This window comes from Onthophagus taurus, chromosome 2 (assembly GCF_036711975.1).
Source record: "Onthophagus taurus isolate NC chromosome 2, IU_Otau_3.0, whole genome shotgun sequence".
NCBI classification, from domain to species: Eukaryota; Metazoa; Arthropoda; class Insecta; order Coleoptera; family Scarabaeidae; genus Onthophagus; species Onthophagus taurus.
Window position 1 is genome coordinate 20,943,303 of NC_091967.1, and position 18,760 is coordinate 20,962,062.

Genomic DNA, 18,760 nt, shown 5'->3' on the forward strand with positions numbered 1-18,760 from the left:
TCTGTAATTGTTCTGTGTCATTTGTTTGGGTTTCTCTTTGTTTGTGTGTTTCTCTGTCGGGTGTGGTACGCGCGCGGATTTGTCGCGGGAGATGAAATGATACCGTCGCGAAAGGAAAAAAAACCCACTCAGACACGAAAACGTGGTGGGCAAACGCTCAGTGTCAAACTCACTTACCTTCGGGACCTTCGTGGGGCAGGACCTCGATTAGTGTCGCGTGCTCGGTTTTGTCGTCCACGGTTACAGTTTTCGCTTGCACGGTGGGCGTGTCCAGGGGCTCAACAACTCGCATATCACCCGTCGACCTTTGTTCTGTAACTATAACCTCGTGTTGAATGCGCAGTTCACCACTTCTTGCTTCCGTCATCCTCGGTTTCTTCTCGGAGAAGTCATCGGGAATAAAGAAAGCGATGTTTTCTTCTTTCATGGCAGCTAGTGTTGGAATTATTTCCGAGCTAGCTGTGGTACCTATAGGTTTGTCTTTTGACAAGGTATCTGGTGCAAATAATGATAGAGTCTCCTCAATTAATCCAATATGTTTAGGAACTATATCAGAAGTAGCTGTTTTATCTTCAGCTATACCTTTCAAGACAGTTTCCGATTCAGTTTCTTCAGTGTATACTTGAGTAACTTTAACACCTTCATGTAATGTAATATCTAATTTAGCTTCGTGAGTTTCTTCTTTTAATACTACATATTCTCCTTCTTTTTCTTCAGTGGTGGTGACTGTTTGTTCTAAGCTTTCCAATGGTGACCTCTTTGGGGTTGCTTTCTTTTTAGAGGGTATTTCTTCACTAACAAATTCGCTCGTTGTTGAAAGCACATCAATAATATCTTTTTGAGCCACTGTTTGATCGGTTATTTTAACATCAGCCAGATCTTTTATGACTACATCTGGTTTAAATGTATCTTCCTTTTGTTCTGTTATTGTTTCAATTACACTTGCGATAAGCTGACCTTTTTCTATATCAATTGATCCTTTTTGTGTAATTGGTTTAACATCCTCTTCCAAATCGCTTTCAAATAGTAATGTTTCAGTAACATCTTTCATAGCAACAGTTTGATCCGTAATGCTAAACGTGGCGGAGTCTTCTTTGGTGGTTTCAGATTTAAACGTTTCCTCTTTTTGTTCGACTAATGTTTCTGTAACGGTGACAACTTTTTGCCCCTTTTCTAAATCAAACTCCGCAACTTGTGTCGTAGGAATAATAGCAAGTTTTAATTCATCTGTGGTTGTTAAAGATTCAACTAAACCTTTTTCAGCAACAGTTTGATCGGTAATATTCAGCGTTGCCACATCTTTTGTGATATCTTGAGGTTTGAAAGTTTCTTCTTTTTGATCAGTAAGTGTTTGCGTAATTGTTACAACTTCTTGGCCTTTTTCAAGATCTATTTCAGCAACTTGAGATGTGGGTTGAACATCGGGTTTGAATTCTGTTTCGGATAGAAGTAATTCACTAACCGTTTTTTCCGCTACTTTCTGATCCGCTATTGTTATACTTGCTAAATCTTTTTTAATATCCTCCGATATAAATTCTTTTTCTTTGGTTTCTGTAACCGTTTCAGTAATTGTTACAGCCTTTTGTGCTTTTTCAAGATCAATGTCGGCAGTTTGTTTTGTAGGTACATCATCAGGTTTTAGTTCTGTTTCTGATGATAAAATTTCATCTAAACTTTTTTGTGGTACTAATTTTTCAGTTACACTAAATACAGCAGTATCTGGTTTGACTTCACCAGGACTAAAAGTCTCCTCCTTAATTTCTGTGATGGTTTCCGTAACGGTGACAGCACTTTGTCCTTTTTCCATATCAAAATCAGCTATTTGTGAAGTTGGGAATTTATCAGGCGTGAATTCGCTTTCATGAGTAAATGTATCGATTAATGCTTTCTCGGGAACTATTTGCTCAGTAATTGTAAAGCTTGCAGAATCTGTTTTAGCATCATCAGATTTAAATGTTTCTTCTTTTATTTCGGTAATGGTTTCACTGATAGTAATGGCTTTTTGACCTTTCTCCAAATCGATATCTACGACTTGCGTTGTTGGTTTAACATCGGGTTTCAATTCCATTTCAGAGCTTAAAATTTCGGTCAAAATATTTTGAGCCACAGTTTGCTCAGAAATAGTCATTCCAGCTAAATCCTTTTTAACATCATCAGGTTTAAATGTTTCTTCTTTAATTTCCGTCACAATTTCTGAGATAATAACAGCTTTTTGTCCTTTTTCTAAATCTACATCAGCTATTTGTGTAGATGGTTTTGAATCGGGTTTTAGTTCCGATTCTGTAACTAATGTTTCGGTCAAAATGTTTTGAGCCACAGTTTGCTCAGAAATGACCATTCCTGCTAAATCCTTTTTAACATCTTCTGGCTTGAATGTTTCTTCTTTTATTTCCGTTACAATTTCTGATATGATAACAGCTTTTTGCCCTTTCTCTAAATCTACATCAGCTATTTGTGTAGATGGTTTTGAATCGGGTTTTAGTTCGGATTCTGTAACAAATGTTTCGGTCAAAATGTTTTGAGCTACAGTTTGCTCAGATACGACCATTCCTGCTAAATCCTTTTTAACATCTTCTGGCTTGAATGTTTCTTCTTTTATTTCCGTTACAATTTCAGACACTTCAACTGCTTTTTGTCCTTTTTCTAAATCAATATCTGCAACTTGCGCGGTTGGTTTCGAATCCGGTTTTAATTCGTTTTCTGCGGTAAACGTTTCAGTAAGAGTCATTTGAGCAACGGTTTGTTCGAAAATTCCTAAGTTCGCAGAATCAGGTTTGACATCCCCGGGTATAAATTCTTCTTCTTTGACTTCCGTTACTGTTTCAGATATCACCACTGCTTTTTGGCCTTTTTCCACATCCACATCTGCTGTTTGGGCACTTGGTTTTATATCAGGTCTTAATTCTGATTCTAAAGTTAATATTTCCGTAAGTTCTTTTTCGGCAACATTTTTTTCTAAAATAGCCAAATTGGCTAAATCTTCTTTAACATCTTCTGGTTTGAAAGTTTCTTCTTTGTATTCTGTAATTGTCTCGGAAATTACAAGTGCTTTTTGGCCTTTTTCTAAATCAACTTCAGCTGTTTGTGTTGTAGGTTTAGCATCAGCCTTCAAACTCGATTCTGACGTTAATAATTGGGTGAGCATTGTTTCAACAACTGTTCTTTCAGAAATTGTCATACTAGCTGAATCCTTTTTAACTTCTTCCGGTTTAAATGATTCTTCCTTAACTTCAGTAACAGTTTCTGTTACAACCATAGCTTTTTGCCCTTTTTCTAAATCAACTTCTGCGATTCCCGTTATAGGTTTTAAGTCAGATTTAAATTCAGTTTCTGATGTTAGTGTTTCAGTTACGACGTTTTGCGCAACTGTTTGCTGCATCACGCTGAAAGTAGCTGTATCAGATTTAACGTCTTCAGGAGAGAAAATATCTTGATTGAGTTCTGATGAAACTACAGTTACCTGTAAAGCTCTTTGGGCTTTTTCTAAATCAACATCTGCGACTTGTGTAATCGGTTTCAAATCTGGTTTAAAGTCACCTTCCGTTGTTAAAAGTTCAGTTGTGGTCTTTTCGGCAACCGTTTGATCTATAATGCTTACATCTGCGATATCTTTTTTAACATCATGTGGAGTAAATTTATCTTCTTTGATTTCAGATATAGTTTCCGTGATTGTTAGAGCTTTTTGTGCCGCTTCCTGTTCAATATCGGCCGTTTGGAAAACGGGCGCTACTTCTGATTTAAAATCTGTTTCTGAGGTAAGTATTTCAGTTATTACTTTTTGCGCTACAGTTTGATCGGTAAATGTTAAATTAGCCGAATCTTTTTTGATGCTATCAGGAGTGAAATCATCTTCTTTGGTTTCACCGATTGTTTCTGTAATAGTTACAGCTTTTTTACCACCTTCTAAATCGACCCCAGCTGTTTGTTTTATTGGTTTAGTATCCGGTTTTAAATCGGTTTCAGATGATAGAATTTCGGTTACATCTTGTTGCGCAACAACTTGTTCAATAATGCTAAATCCGATTGAATCTGGTGTAATTTCCTCGGGTTTAAACAAATCTTCTTTATGCTCTGTGATTGTTTCTGTTATAATAACAGCTTTTTGTCCTTTTTCTAGGTCGATTTCAGCGGTTTGAGATGTAGGTTTAGAATCTGGTTTTAATTCTGTTTCTGCTGTAAGAATTTCGATTACATCTTTTTGAGCTACAGTTTGCTCTGTGATATTAAAAGTCGCAGATTCTTTCTTTATATCTTCCGGGCTAAAAACCTCCTCTTTAACATCCGTTAAGATTTCTGTTATTGTAACTGCTTTTTGACCCTTTTCTACGTCAACATCAGCAGTTTGAGATACGGTCTTTGCGTCGGGTTTTAAAGTTGTTTCGGACGTTAAAATTTCTGTGACGTCTTTTTGGGCAACTGTCCTTTCCGTTATGCTTAAAGATGCTGATTCTTTTTTGATGCCATCCGTGGTGAAGGTGTCTTCTTTCATTTCTGTTAATGTTTCAGTTATTGTTAACGCTTTTTGTGGTTTTACCATATCAGCTTCAGCGATTTGTATGGTTGGTTTAGCTTCAGATTTAAATTCAGTTTCAGAACTCAATAATTCAGTTAGTATATTTTGCGGAGCTACTTGTTCTGTGATACTAAAGCCAGCGACATCCGTCCTAACACTTTCCGGAGTGAACGTGTCTTCTTTTAATTCCGTTAAAGTTTCAGTTATCGTTGCAGCAGCTTGACCCTTTTCTAAATCAAAATCTGCTGTTTGGGTTGTTGGTTTTATATCTGATGGTAAAATTGTTTCCGATGATAGCACTTCGGTTAAAACTTTTTCAGCAACTGTTTGATCCATAACGCTAAACTCAGCTAAATCACTTTTAATTTCTTTGGGGAGGAATTCGTCTTCTTTCATTTCCGTTAAAATTTCTGTGATTGTTAACGCTTTTTCACTTTCTTCTAGGTCAACGTCGGCGCTTTGAGATGAAGGAAGTGTGTCGGGTTTGAATTCCGTTTCAGATGATAAAACCTGAGTAACACCTTGTTGAGCAACAGTTTGCTCCGTAATACGGAAGTTGGCCAAATCTTTTTTGACCTCATCCGGTTTAAAATCATCCTCCCTAGATTCACTTAATATTTCGGTTATTGTAACTGCTTCTTGAGCATTTTCCAAATCTACTTCAGCTAATTGCGTATCAGGTTTAACGTCTGGTTTAAATTCGGATTCTGACGCTAAAATTTCAGTTAGCACTTTCTCTGCTACGGTTTGATCCGACACACTAAAACCAGCTTTATCTTTTTTGATATCTTCCGGAGAAAATATATCTTCTTTCATTTCTGTTAATGTTTCAATTATAGTGATGGCCGTTTGGCCGTGTTCGAATTCTAATTCGGCTTCTTGTGTTTGTGGTTGTGTTTCAATTTTTAGATTTGATTCTGATGTTAATATATCAATAATACCTTTTTGTGCAACCTGTGTGTCGGTAATTGTAAAGTCGGCAGTATTGTCTTTAATTTGATCTGGTGAAAACGTGTCCTCTTTTTGTTCTGTTAAGGTTTCAATGACTATGGCTGCCTTTTGAGCTTGTTCCAAGTCAACAGAAACCGTTTGTCCTGTTGGTTTGGAATATGGTAGAAGTACAGCCTCCTTCTCAGTAACAGTTTGTTCAGTGATTTCAACAGATTCAAATGGTGTTTGTGTTGTTTCTCCTAAAGATTCTTTTGGTTTGTCGTATTGGTATTCTTGTACGTCTTCAGATACTAGTGTTTCGGTTAATGTAAGAGTTTCGTGAGGAAGTAGTTTTTCTGTTGCCGATGAAGTGTCAGGTAACTCTACTTTTTTAAAGTCGTCTTCCTTTGTGTGTATAGTAGTTTCAATAATGCTTATGTGTTCCTCTGGTAAAATATCTCGGTGAGCTTGTTTGGAATCTACAGGAACAGTCTCGAATGCCTTTTCCGATTCCGCTACTACAACTTGTTTAGTTTCTATACTATCTAACTTACTTTGAGTGATTTCGGCAAGTTCCTCTTGAACCGTTGGTTTTTTGAAATCATCTAGCCCTAAATGAGATTCAATTTCAAATTTTTGTATTGTCTCTTGAGGAATTATATCTGTAAACGCGATTTTTTTGTCAACTTCGAATTTTTCGAGGATTTCTTTTTCTTTTTCTTCGCCTATAGTGACAGTGATTGTAACTGATTTTGTTTCTTCAATGTCTACATTTGCTGTTTTTGTATCTAACGTTAATTTTTCTGTAAACAGCCCTTCACTTTCGTGAATTGTTTCTTCATTTCTTATTAGTCCTTCTAAAGTATCTTGAACGATATTTGCGGAGGTTGTTGGTTTTTCTTCTGTAACGTAATCAACGAACGAATCACTTGGCACGACTTCTGACTTTTCCACAGTTTCTAAAAGATTAACATCGGTGGTTGCCTGTTGTGACTTTGGAGTAAATTCTTCCATAGATTCTTCATTTGCTGAAGAATGAGTTTCTGTGATTACAATGCTGCTCATTTCTTCGATGTTGTGTTCTGCTCGTTTTGAGACTGGTTCGAATTTTTCATCGAAATCTTGTTCTGTTTCAGTTGTTTTGATGACTGTTTGAATAATACTTTGAAGTTCGTCTAACGTTTTTTCCGCTTTAGCTTCAGTAGGAATTTGAGGAGTTAAATCAGCGGTTGACATTGACGTTAATGTTTCTACAGTTTCCGCAATTTTACTTCCAGTAATATCAGGTATCGCTTTTACTTGATCAGGAAGAAGTGCAGATTCGAATATGGTTTCGTGGTCAGCTGGTAATACTTCAGATACACTGACGCCTTTAATTTCTTCAATTAAGACGTCAGCGGATTTTGTAACCGCTTTCAATTCAGTAATATATTCGCTTTCGGTTTCTCTGATGATTGGTTGGATTTGAGTTATACTTTCGAAAGAAGAAAGTTGAAGATTTGCAGTTGACACATCAAGTACTTTCGCGGTGTGGTCTCCAGGATAATCTTGTATAAGAAGTTCTAAATGCTCAGCCACTTCTAAGCCATCAACGTTTGGAAGGGCCGTTTTATCTTCAGGTTGAGTAACATCGAATTTTTCCTCTGTTTCTTGTGTGATGATTTCCGTTACACTTTGAACTGATTTTCCTTGTTCAACATTAAGTTTGGCATCGAATGTTTCCGGTCGGAATTCTTCACTAAATTCGCTCTCTTTTTCTTGAACTATATTTTGTGAAACGGTGAGTGTACTCAAAACGTCTTGAATATGCTTTCCTGTATCCGATTTAGGAGTAATAATATCCAGTTGAGATAATGATTCTGAAGTTAGAGTTTTTTCTTGTTGAACGACTTGTTGAACAATATCAACTCCAATAGAAGCTGCTTGTTCTTGAGGTAACACGGCAGATTTGAAGGTATCCTCAGAATCACCTGTGATTACTTTTGAAACTATTGTACTTTGTTGTTCTTGTATGTTTATTTCTGCAGAAGACATGGGTAATTTCTCTTTTTCGGGAAGTTCATATTCGTTTTCTGCTGCGATTACTTGAGATTGTTGGAGAGTTTCATGTGGAGATTGAAGCTTTTCAGCTTGCGCTTCGGTAGGTTTACTTTCGATGAATGAATCAGTAGTTAAATTAGAAATTATTTCATATTTTGTCGCAACCGGATTTAAATCAATAATATCACTAGTTGGTTGTCTTGTTTCAGGTTTTTCATCCGGTTTTAGTCCAATTTCACTTTCTTGAGTGATAACAGATTCTACTATAACACTCTTATCTACGTCGAATTCAACAGTAGCCTTTTTAGTGTCAGGTTTCGCTGTTTCTGACATATCACCTTCAAGTTCAGACGTTTGAATTTCTGTTGACATAACAATAGAAAGAGAAGAAATATCCGATTGTGCCTCAGCGGTTGTTGGTTGATCTATTTTTAACATTTCCGGAACATCATTAGAAATGACTTCCGTTTGCTGTAAATGTTTAATTTCCCTTATATCCATTTGTGCTTGCTCAAAAATAGGTTTTTCATCACCTCTATAATCACCTTCGACGTCACCACTGGTGACTTCCGTGATAGTGACGCTTTGTCCCTCCTCGAAATCGATATTAACTGTTTTCTTATCAGGTACTAGTTCTTCTAATGGTTTTTCTGATTCACTAACTAAAGGCACTGATTGAGTTATACCTTCAATTGTTGTTTGTTCAACGTTAGCTTGGTAACTTGTAAATTGGATTTCTTCAGCTTTTCCTAATGATGTATCAGAGATTGTTAATGTTGTTTCAGCTACTTGTTGAGAAAGGATAGTTCTCGTTGCTGTTTTTCCTTCCGGTGTTTGCTCTGCTGTGTAAATATCTTCTTTATCTTGTGGTGTAACTTCACCGATAGTCGAAGAAATTTTTTCTTCGAATTCTATTTTGGCCGTTTTTGCATCAGGTTTGACGTCTGATAGGAATTCAGATTCAACCTCTCCTGCAGTAGTCTGAAGATGCTCAACACTTACTAACTCTGATAATCCTATTATCGCTTCAGCTTTGGTTGGAGATTCTCTTCCAACATCAGCCAAATCGTCGCTTACTTCAGTTTCATGTATTTGAGCACTAGTGTGCGGTAAGATATCAGATTCAGCTTGTTTGGTTTCCGGCTTTTCTTCAGTAAATAACTTTTCACTTTCCGCAGCTACTATTGATGTTACAGCAATTTCTTCACCAAGTAGAATATCTGCGGAAGCTGTTTTCATATCCACAACAACTTCATCAAATGTTCCTTCTTTTTCTGTTATTAATAAATCACTTCTTACAACAGATTCTAATAAATCTCTAGTGGATTCAGCGGTGGTCTGTTGTGTTGGTGTTTCTTTAAACACAGCGGTTGTATCATCAGCGATAATTAGTGATTTGCTTGCTACTTGATGGGAACTAATGTCAGGTTTTCCTTGAGCTTCTTCTGGACGAACGAGTTCTTCAAGTGGCTTTTCTTTATCTACAGTTTGTGTTTCTATAACATTAATACTTTGTCCCTCTTCAAACATAACCGAACTTTGCTTTTCATCTGGTTTTATAAAAGCAGGATGATCATCCTCCTTTTCACCTATGGTTAATTCTGTTTTTGTCATATGATGGTGTAAATCTTGTTGACTTTGAGCCACATCAGATTCTGGAATTTCCTTTGTAAAAGTACCTACATTTCCACTTGGTAATACTTCCTCTTTAATTGCAACTTCTCTTGAAGATATGTTTGTGTCAGCAATTTTTCCTTCTGGTTTATCTTCTGGTTTTAAGATTTCATCTTTTTCGCTTGTCACAGTTTCAGTGACTGATAATCCAGAAATAGGTAAGATGTCAATGTTAGCTAATTTTTTATCAGGCACAAGATCGGCGGGAAGTTCTTTTTCAATATCAGTAACGTTGGATTCTGTGACGATAAGTTCTTGTAGAGGTCTTGCGTATTTTTTTGCTTTTCCGGTGACTATTTCGGGTTGTTCCAATGTTTCAGCGTGAACTACTGCTTCGTGAATCATTTTACTTATTACTTCTTGCGTTTGAATACCTGATGCTGCTAAAACTCCCTGCGGTGTTAATTCGGGTGTTAATAATATTTCTTTCTCATGAGTCACAATTTCCGATATTTCTTTAATTATGTTTCCTTCGGTGAGATCAAGTTGTGCTATTTGAGTGTCTGGGAGAATCGTTAGAATATCCTCCTTTTCTTTCTCGCCTGTTTCTAATTCAATTATTTCAATACCTTCCATTGTTGTTTGTTCTGATCTAGCTTGCGCTGTAATCGGCTTATCTTCAGGAAGAGTATCGGGTAATAAATTTGATACAACTTCAGTTGTACTAGCTATTACTTGACCTTCTATGTTTTTATTTGCTTGTTGTTGTTCTGGTAACTCACCAGGTACATATAATTTTTCTTTTTCATCGGTAAGTATTTCACTTACATTGATGGTTTGTATTTCATCAATTTTTAAATCAGCAGTTTTTCCCTCTGGCTTTTCAGTGTCGTATTTTAAAACACCTTCCGCAATAATAGTTTCAGTAATTGTTGTTTCTTCAAGAGTAGATTGTGTTTTTTCGGCTTTTACGCCAAGTTGTGTTTCATCAGTAAGCGTTTGTGTCACGCTACTGGGTTGTACTTCTTCTACGATGCTAGTTGGAAGAAGATGAGTTGGAATTTGTTTCCCTTTGAAAGAGTCAGGAAGCTCAAACGGTCTCAAATCGGATTCTTTTTCCATCTTTTCTTGTTCTGTAACTTCTATTTCGATTTGTGAATCTGTATAAGTGGTACTAACCACTTGAGAAGTTTGCTCAACTTCGGTGTATGTAGATTCTTTGTCGGCTGTTTGAGTTATTGTTACTTCTTGAGCTTCGTGTGACTGTATTATTTTTGAAGCTTCTTCTGTTCGGTATGATAATTTGTCAGTGAATTCTGATGGAAAATCTGACGTTTGCACCTCTTCTATATTAATAGGTTCTTTTGGTTTTATTGAACTCTCGGCTATTGCGTGTGAAGGTTTCTTATCAGGGATAAATTCACCTTCAGCTTCTTGTAATAATACCGTTGTTTGATCGGTTATGTCTAAACATGTAATTAAAGTGTCAGCCTGACGACTTTCTGGTCGATCTTCCGGCATAAATTCCTTGTCACTTTCAGTTACTAATGTTTGTGAGGTAATCACTGACTCTTTAGTTAAAATATCAACTGTGGCTATTTCATGTACTGTTTCTTCGGTTGTTACGTCTTTCTGCTGGGTTTGATAATCGACTCCAGTTACTAGCACTCCTTCTGATGTTACAAAGTCTGCAGTAGCTGTTGATTTAGCTGGTTGTGGTTTCTCATCGAATACATCTTCTTTATCTTGTAACTGCGTTTCTTGTACAATTACACTTTCGCCGGTAGCTAAATCAATTTCAGCTATTTGACCTGCAGGTAATCGTCCAGGCGTGAAAGTTCCTTCACGTTCTGGAGCTACTAACTCAGAATACGTCACTTGGTGTTGCGGAATAATCGTTTTACGAGCTACTTCAGTTGGTACAAAAGCTTCAGGTAAATGTTTTCCTGGTTTAGTCTCACTTAATGTTTCTTCAACTTGAAGGGATTCGTAACTACTTATGTCTACTTTAGGTTTTGCTGATACAGGTTTAGTTTCTTCAAATTTACTTTCGAAAGTATTTTCCGTCACTTCCTCTATTGTGACACCTTCTTTGGTGGTAAAGCTCGTATTCGCAGTAACACCTTTTGGTACTTTGAATTCATCAAATTCCGTCTCTTTTTGTTGGACATCTGTTTCAGATATGAATTTTGCTTCTTGTGGGGAAAGCGTTACGCTGGCAGTATCAGTTTTTGGTTTACTTTCAAGAATATCTAATGGCACATCGTTACTTTCGACTACACTAACTGAAATTGTTTCAGTAACTTCAACATTTTTCGTCGCTGTTGCGGAAGTTGGTTTAAATTCTTTGTCAAAGATTCCAGGGAGAGCTTGAATAGTTTGCTCTGAAACTTGGAAGGTTTCTATTGAATCGATAGTTTTATCTGCGGTGTGAGTAGTAGGCTTTATTTCTTCTTTAAATTCTTCTTTTTCATTAGATATGGTTTCAATGTTTGTTAACGCGGTTAATGGTAATAAATCAATAATTCCTTTTTCTTCTTCTATTTTTCCTGAACCTATCCTTGTTAAGTGCCTTTCTGAGATAATCTCAGTTACTTCAGAAGGGGTTCTTAATGGTATTTGCTTTTCTCCAGGAATCATTGGAGCAGATTCGAATTTTTGTGACGTTCTTTCAGGAACAACCTCTTGTATTGTTAAAGAGTGAACTGAATCGATATTAATATCTGATTGAGCTTCAACTGGTTTTACTACATCAAGTTTAGTTTCTGATCTAAACTCACGAGTTTCTTGAACAGCCACGCTTTCTGTGGTGGTGTATTTTGTATCAGCTTGAAAACCTATTGGTGAAGTAAATTTATCGAAATCACTTTCTTTTTGAGATGGGATTGTTTCAGTTATTGATTTAGCTTCTTGCGGTAATACCGTTAACATTGCAGTATCTTGTTTAGTTTCTTCTTGAATAAATTGTTTAGGTGCGGTCGAAGATTCTACTTCACTTATTGATACACCTTCTACAGTTTCTAAATCGGTAGTTGCTTTGTATGTAGTAGGTGCGAATTTTTTATCGAAAATCCCTGGAGTTGCGTTAATCATTTCTTCTGACACTTGCAAGCTGTCTTTAAGATCGATGGTTTTAGTAGCTGTGTATGTTTTAGATTTTAACGTTTCATGTTCTTCCCCTTGTTCCATACTTGTTGTTTCTTGTTTTGTGATTGCTGTATGTGATATAACCGTCATTGTACCTGAGCTTTTTTCTGGAGTTTCTGTAAAGATTTGACTAACTTGTCCGGTTGATAAAGCTTCGGCTGTAATTGTTGGTGTTTGAAGGGGTATTTCTTTTTCTAGTGGTCCAAAGGAACCAGGGACATACGGTCCTTCTTGAGTCCCAGAAACAACTTCTTCAACCATTATTGATTCAACTGGACTTATATCCATTTTTGGGAGAGCCGCTGTAGGACGTGATACATCTAAAGTGTCCTCACTAACCGCTCCTGTAACTTCTTCAATTACAATGCTTTCTTTAGTTGTGTATCCTGTGGTAGCTTGAACTGATTTTGGCGTTGGAGCTTCTTCAAATTCTTTTTCTTTTTGTGCTGGTTGTATTATTGAAATTGATTTTGCAGTTTCAGGTAGAATATATACCGAAGCTGAATCTTTTTGTCTTTCTTCAGGTGTGATTTTTTGTGTTGAATCAGATGATTGTACTTCACTTGTAGTTATACTTTCGGTTATTTGCAGATTTTTAGTAGCTTTATATGATGCTGGTTTAAATTTAACATCGAATATTCCTGGAACAGTTTCGGTGTTTTGTTCTGATACTTGTAAAGTTTCCAACAATTCCATTGTGGTGCTAGCTTTTTGCGTTGTGGGTTTCATATCTGTTTTAAACTCCTCTTTTTCGCTCGTTACCGTTTCTTCTTCCGTTAATGGTGTATAAGGCGATAAATTGACTGTACCTGTACATTCAGTTTCTTTACCGGCTATAATTTGTGTTACTCTAGATGTGCCAACAGTTTCATAAGTGGTGGAAGATGTATGGAAAGGAATTTCTCTTTCAGTGGGGAATTTTGATGGTTTAACCACTCCTAAATCTCCTTCATCAATTATTTCTTCATCTTCATCCGGACGTTTCGCTTTAATTACCTTCTTAACTACTGTTTTTTCTCCACCTTCTTCAATAATTTCTACGACTTCTTCGATTTGAACTTTTTTCTTGGGTTTGGAAATTTCCTCAATTTTTGTTTCTGTAATTTCTTCTTTTTCACCTTTACCTTTCCTTTGCTTTTTAATTATTGTTCGTGTTGTTTCTTCTATTTCTTGAATAGGTTTCTTTTCTTCTTCTTCGATAACTTCTTCGGTTTCAATGATCTCGCCTTTATCACCACGCTTTTTAACTTTTCTTACCTTTTTTGTCACTGCTGTAGTAATTGTTTCTTCTACTTTCTCAATAGGTTTTATTTCTTCGATTAATTCTAATGGTTTAATCTTTTCAGGTTTTTCTTCTGGAAGTTCTTCAATTAATTCGGTTATTTCAAGTTTTTCTTCTGTTACTGTTGGTTTTTCTTCTTCTACAATCTCTTCCGTTTCAATCATTTCGCCTTTATTTCCAAGGCGTCTAACTTTCTTTACTTTCTTTCTTATCGTTTTTATATCTTCGACTTTATCAACAGTTTGTTTAAACTCTTCGATTTGTTCAATAGGTTTGACTTGTATAGGTTTAAATTCAGGAATTTCCTCAACTATTTCTGTGATTTGCACGCCTTCTTCAGGTTGAACAACTTCAGGTTTTTCTTCTTCAACTATTTCTTCAGTTTCAATAATTTCTCCTTTATCACCACGACGTTTTACCTTTTTAACTGTTTTCTTTACAATTACAGATTCTTTAATATCCTGTGTTACTTTTTCTATTACTTTTGGTTTTTCTTCGTCTTTTATAATCTCCTCGATTATTTTTGTTTCAACAACTTCTTCTACTTCATCGCGTCTCCAACGGGATTTTTGAGGTTTCTTTGGTTTTTCTTCTTCGACAGGTTTCTTTTCTTCGACAGGTTTTTCTTCTTCTATAATTTCGATAATTTCCTCTACAACTTCCTTTTTACCTGGTTTCCTTATTTTCTTTGTCTTTTTTATTATTGTTGTTTGTTTATTTTCCTCAACAGTCACAACAGGCTTTTCCTCAATAATTTCAACACCTTCTTCAGGTTTCTCTTCAATGGGTGTTGGTCCTTCATCTTCAACTATCTCTTCTGTTTCAACACCTTTATCATCTTTACGTTTAATCTTTTTAATTCTCTTCCTACGCACTTTCTTTTCTTCGATAATTTCTTCAGGTATTTCTATAATTTCTTTTATAACTTCAATCGGTTTAATTTCCTCTGGTTTCTTAACTTCCTCAACAATTTTTGTTTCAACTATTTCCTCAACCTCTTCCCGTCCCCAACGAGACTTTTTGGGTTTCTTAGGTTTTTCTTCTTCAGGTTTAATTTCCTCTGGTTTCTTAACTTCTTCAACAATTTTCGTTTCAACTATTTCCTCAAGCTCTTCACGTCCCCAACGTGATTTTCGGGGTTTTTTAGGCTTTTCTTCTTCAGGTTTAATTTCCTCTGGTTTCTTAACTTCCTCAACAATTTTCGTTTCAACTATTTCCTCAACCTCTTCCCGTCCCCAACGAGACTTTTTGGGTTTCTTAGGTTTTTCTTCTTCCGGTTTAATTTCTTCTGGTTTCTTAACTTCTTCAACAATTTTCGTTTCAACTATTTCCTCAACCTCTTCCCGTCCCCAACGAGACTTTTTGGGTTTCTTAGGCTTTTCTTCTTCAGGTTTAATTTCTTCTGGTTTCTTAACTTCCTCAATGATTTTTGTTTCAACTATATCCTCAACCTCTTCTCGTCCCCATCGTGATCTTCTTGGTTTTTTAGGTTTTTCTTCCTCAATAGGTTTCTTTTCTTCTGGAATTTCTTCCTCAATTATTTCTATAATTTCTTCTGTTTCTTCTTTTCTTCCGGGCTTGCGTATTTTTTTAATTTTCTTTACGATTGTTGTTTGTTTAGTTTCATCAACTGTCACTATAGGTTTTTCCTCAATAATTTGAACATATTTTTCAGGTTGTTCTTCAATTGGTCCTTTATCGTCAATAATTTCTTCAGTTTCAACAACTTCTCCTTTATCATTTTTACGCCGTACTTTTCTTATTTTCTTCTTCTTGGGTTTCTCTGCTTTGATTTCTTCGATTGGTTTTATTTCTTCAATTGATTTTATCTCTTTTGGTTTTATTTCTTTTGGTTTTTCTTCTTCAATTATTTCTTCGATGATTTCTTCAATTTCTTCGACTTTTTTACCTGGTTTTTTAATTTTTTTAATACGTTTTTTAATTATTTTTTGTGTTGTATCTTCGACTGTTACTATTGGCTGTTCCTCAATAATTTCGACACCTTCTTCAACTTGTTCTGGTCCTTCTTCATCTACGAATTCTTCGGTTTGTGTTACTTCACCTTTATCGGAGGTTGTGGTGGTAACCTTCTTAATTTTTTTCTTCTTTGGAATTTCAGTTTCTTTCGGGGCTTCTTCAATAAACTCTTCAACAACGTCTTCGATAATTTCTTTTTCAAATGGGGTTTGGGGTTTCTTAACGCGTTTAATTTTTCTTGTCTTTTTAACAACCTTTTTACTTACTTCCGTAACTTCTTCTGGTTTCAATTCGGTTATAGTTACAGATTGCTCGACGGGTTTAATGGTAGCTAGGGGTTTTTCAGTGTCCTCTTCGACTGCGATCAGTTCTGTGAAAGTGTATGAATTGTTTTTGCTACTTTGTGTTTTTCACGAAATATTTACACTTAATAGTAACTTTGATGCGAACTACGATAGCGCGATCATAAGATAGTGTATTAGAGGCACGGTGTGAAGCGTTATAACGCCAGAAATGGAGTTTAAAGAAAAATTAAGGGGCGGGGGGCTGTAAGACTAGTGGCGGCAAGTGGTAGTTTTTTTATTTATTTTATTGAAGAGTTATCAGTTTAAGTATATATACTATGTGAGTTTTGAGTTGAATTAAGAGTAATGAAAGAATGTAGGTATATACATGAATATGTATATTGATCAATCTCTTTAACAGCACAAAAACACAAGACTAAAACGACTCACCTTCGCCAAAAAAAAGCAGCAGTATGAAGCACTAAATAAATCACTAAAAAGCACTGTTAAACTTACGCGAAATAATAAAATAATCAGCAAATAATATTTTATAGCGTTAGAGCTGCATTTTAAGCAAAGCGGTTATTAAGAAATTGTTAAGAATTCGCGTGATTGGAAATCGTATACAAAGTGTGAAAAAATAATAAAAAAATTTATCACAAAAATCTTTATATTAAGATACCGAAAGATGATTTTATAAAAACCAATTTGTTGTTTTAACTTTGGAAAACATTGCTTTTATACATTACTACTTAAAACTAAATGATTATTATTATTGGTAACTTTTGTTGTTGAATTTTACTTATTGACTAAAATTATTGGAATGTGTGTATTAAAACTTTTATTTTTATTAAACTTTAATTGTTAGCGAAAAAAAGAATAAAATAAATGATATTAAAGAGGATGGGAGATGGTAATGTTAGAAAGAATTAATTGTGTATTATATATTAATTTAATTCCATGTTTTTATATGTATATTTTATATGACGTATATATAATAGTTAATTGTTATCCTTTTAAAGGATAACATTAACAGTAATCATACAAAAAGTTACCAATAATGATTTATTGTGAATTTTCGAACGTGCTGTTAAACATATACAGATATATATATTTTTCGCAATATCCGAAACGGTCTAAGCTTTCTCAATACGTGAATCCAAAAGAAATATAATTCAATTGATATTCATATACCTTGGGTATCAGGAGAAGTAAGAGATGGAGTAAATGATAATGATTAAAAAGGAAGTAATCTACATGGAGCTCAAAAGAACTAAAAGCACTAATAGTGAAGTAGTGTCTCAAACATTAATACAGCAGATCTTTTATACTGGAGTGTTATTAATTTTTCACTTCATATGTCATAATAAGCACTATGGATAAGTTATTTAATAGAGTTTGTTGTAAACTAAAATTTAGCAAAACGTAACATTTAAGATTTTTCTAAAGTTCACGCACTAACTACAAAACTGTACTAAATTGATAGAGTTTTGTAAGAAGTTTATCCTCGTATAAAATAAAAGTCAGCAAAAAGTTCAGTTAGCGAGATATTAAATTTTTGAATATTTCACGAACTAAACTTCTTGTGGACTTCCTTTATATCATCATCAACAGCTTGCAACCTACTATAATTTTGAGGTTAGTGCTTAAAGTTCGGTAAAATGAAAGAAAATTGTTTATGACACTAAATAGTCTCTTAACTTTCCGAGGGCACCATCGGGACCTCCAGACCCTAGCCATTCCATAACTGAGAGGTACTGTTACAAGGGATCTTTGATTATCGAGTCCTTTCGTGTAAATTCGAGATAACATGTTGAAATATACCTAATGTTTACAAGGAGACAAAACATTCACTGGTAGTGCGAGTATAACGTATTGAAGTATTGGTGGGGTCAGCTTGACACCAGTGTGTTTCGAGTGATAATTTAAAGCTTGCTAAGTCACACAGGTATATTTTTTCATGTTATACGGTCACTACAACAGTTAAGGAACTAGAGACCGCGGTAAATCAATTTTTGATAGAAGAAGACCAAGAAGATGTCTTCACTGAGGAAGAAGATTCGGATCACCTTGATAAACAAGAGGATTCAGATAGTAAGAAGCGTGAGGAATGTAAATAATAGTAATTTCATTAAAAGAATACTCGTTTGAGATGTCCTGTTGAATTTGGATTTGAGACACAAAAAAGCAATAACCGTGTACTAATAAGTGGAATACAATTTATTAATTAGGTAGCCCACATTCACAAAACTGGCTTTATCTCAATTTTGGCTGTTAGGCTCAAATAATTGGCCCAGTTTTACTGAAAACTGAAAAGAGATACATAATTGGTAATATTAAGCAAAACATTTCTCCAAAAACAATTATTCCAAAAGATACCGATAGAAGTACTGCTTGTAAAAAACTGGATTTGACAATAGTCAAAATAGTTTTTTTTACTCATTTATTTTCTTCATAGCACATTTTTGACTTATTTTCGCAAATTACAAAGATATATCAATATTTATATTGGAAATAAGGAAATTTGTTTTTAAAACCTAAATAAATTAATGGTCAACAATGTTAAAGCATTAATTTGATATTATCAAAAATAAGTTACTTAATGTACTATATTTATAATAACTGCAATACATAAAAAAATGTGTAAGTTTACAAGTAACATTTTGTCACAGAAAATGTTCGATGCTACATGGAATACGCTACATTTAGAATAAGAAATTTACATCAACATTCAAGAAGTCAGAACAGAAAGAAAAACCTAAAGCGAGAAGACCTAAATATTAGATGATTCTGCAGCATATGCTTTAAACGTCGATTTGAACATGAACATGAAACTCCAAGATCGTGTAAATGAGTATTTATATTATAGAAGAATGAAGAGGATGAAGCAATCAAATGCAACACTGGACTTGTCATCAAGAGTTATTCTCAACGGAATAAATATGATTATAACTGATTATCAATATATGCGCC

The 18,760-nt window shown here is 35.0% G+C and overlaps 1 protein-coding gene across 22 annotated transcripts in view; it reads right to left on the reverse strand.

Moving 5' to 3' along the window:
- LOC111425955 (titin) overlaps positions 1 to 18,760 on the reverse strand; it is a 131,007-nt gene that overhangs the window by 35,077 nt on the left and 77,170 nt on the right. For 17 of the 22 annotated variants that reach the window (XM_071194473.1, XM_071194480.1, XM_071194478.1 and 14 more), the window contains one exon: positions 178 to 15,873. The exons of 4 other annotated variants lie outside the window; for them this stretch is intronic. In XM_071194473.1, coding sequence (XP_071050574.1) covers positions 178 to 15,873 — 15,696 coding nt within the window. The remainder of the gene's footprint in view (positions 1 to 177; positions 15,874 to 18,760) is intronic. One more of the 22 variants, XM_071194489.1, reaches the window with a different exon arrangement.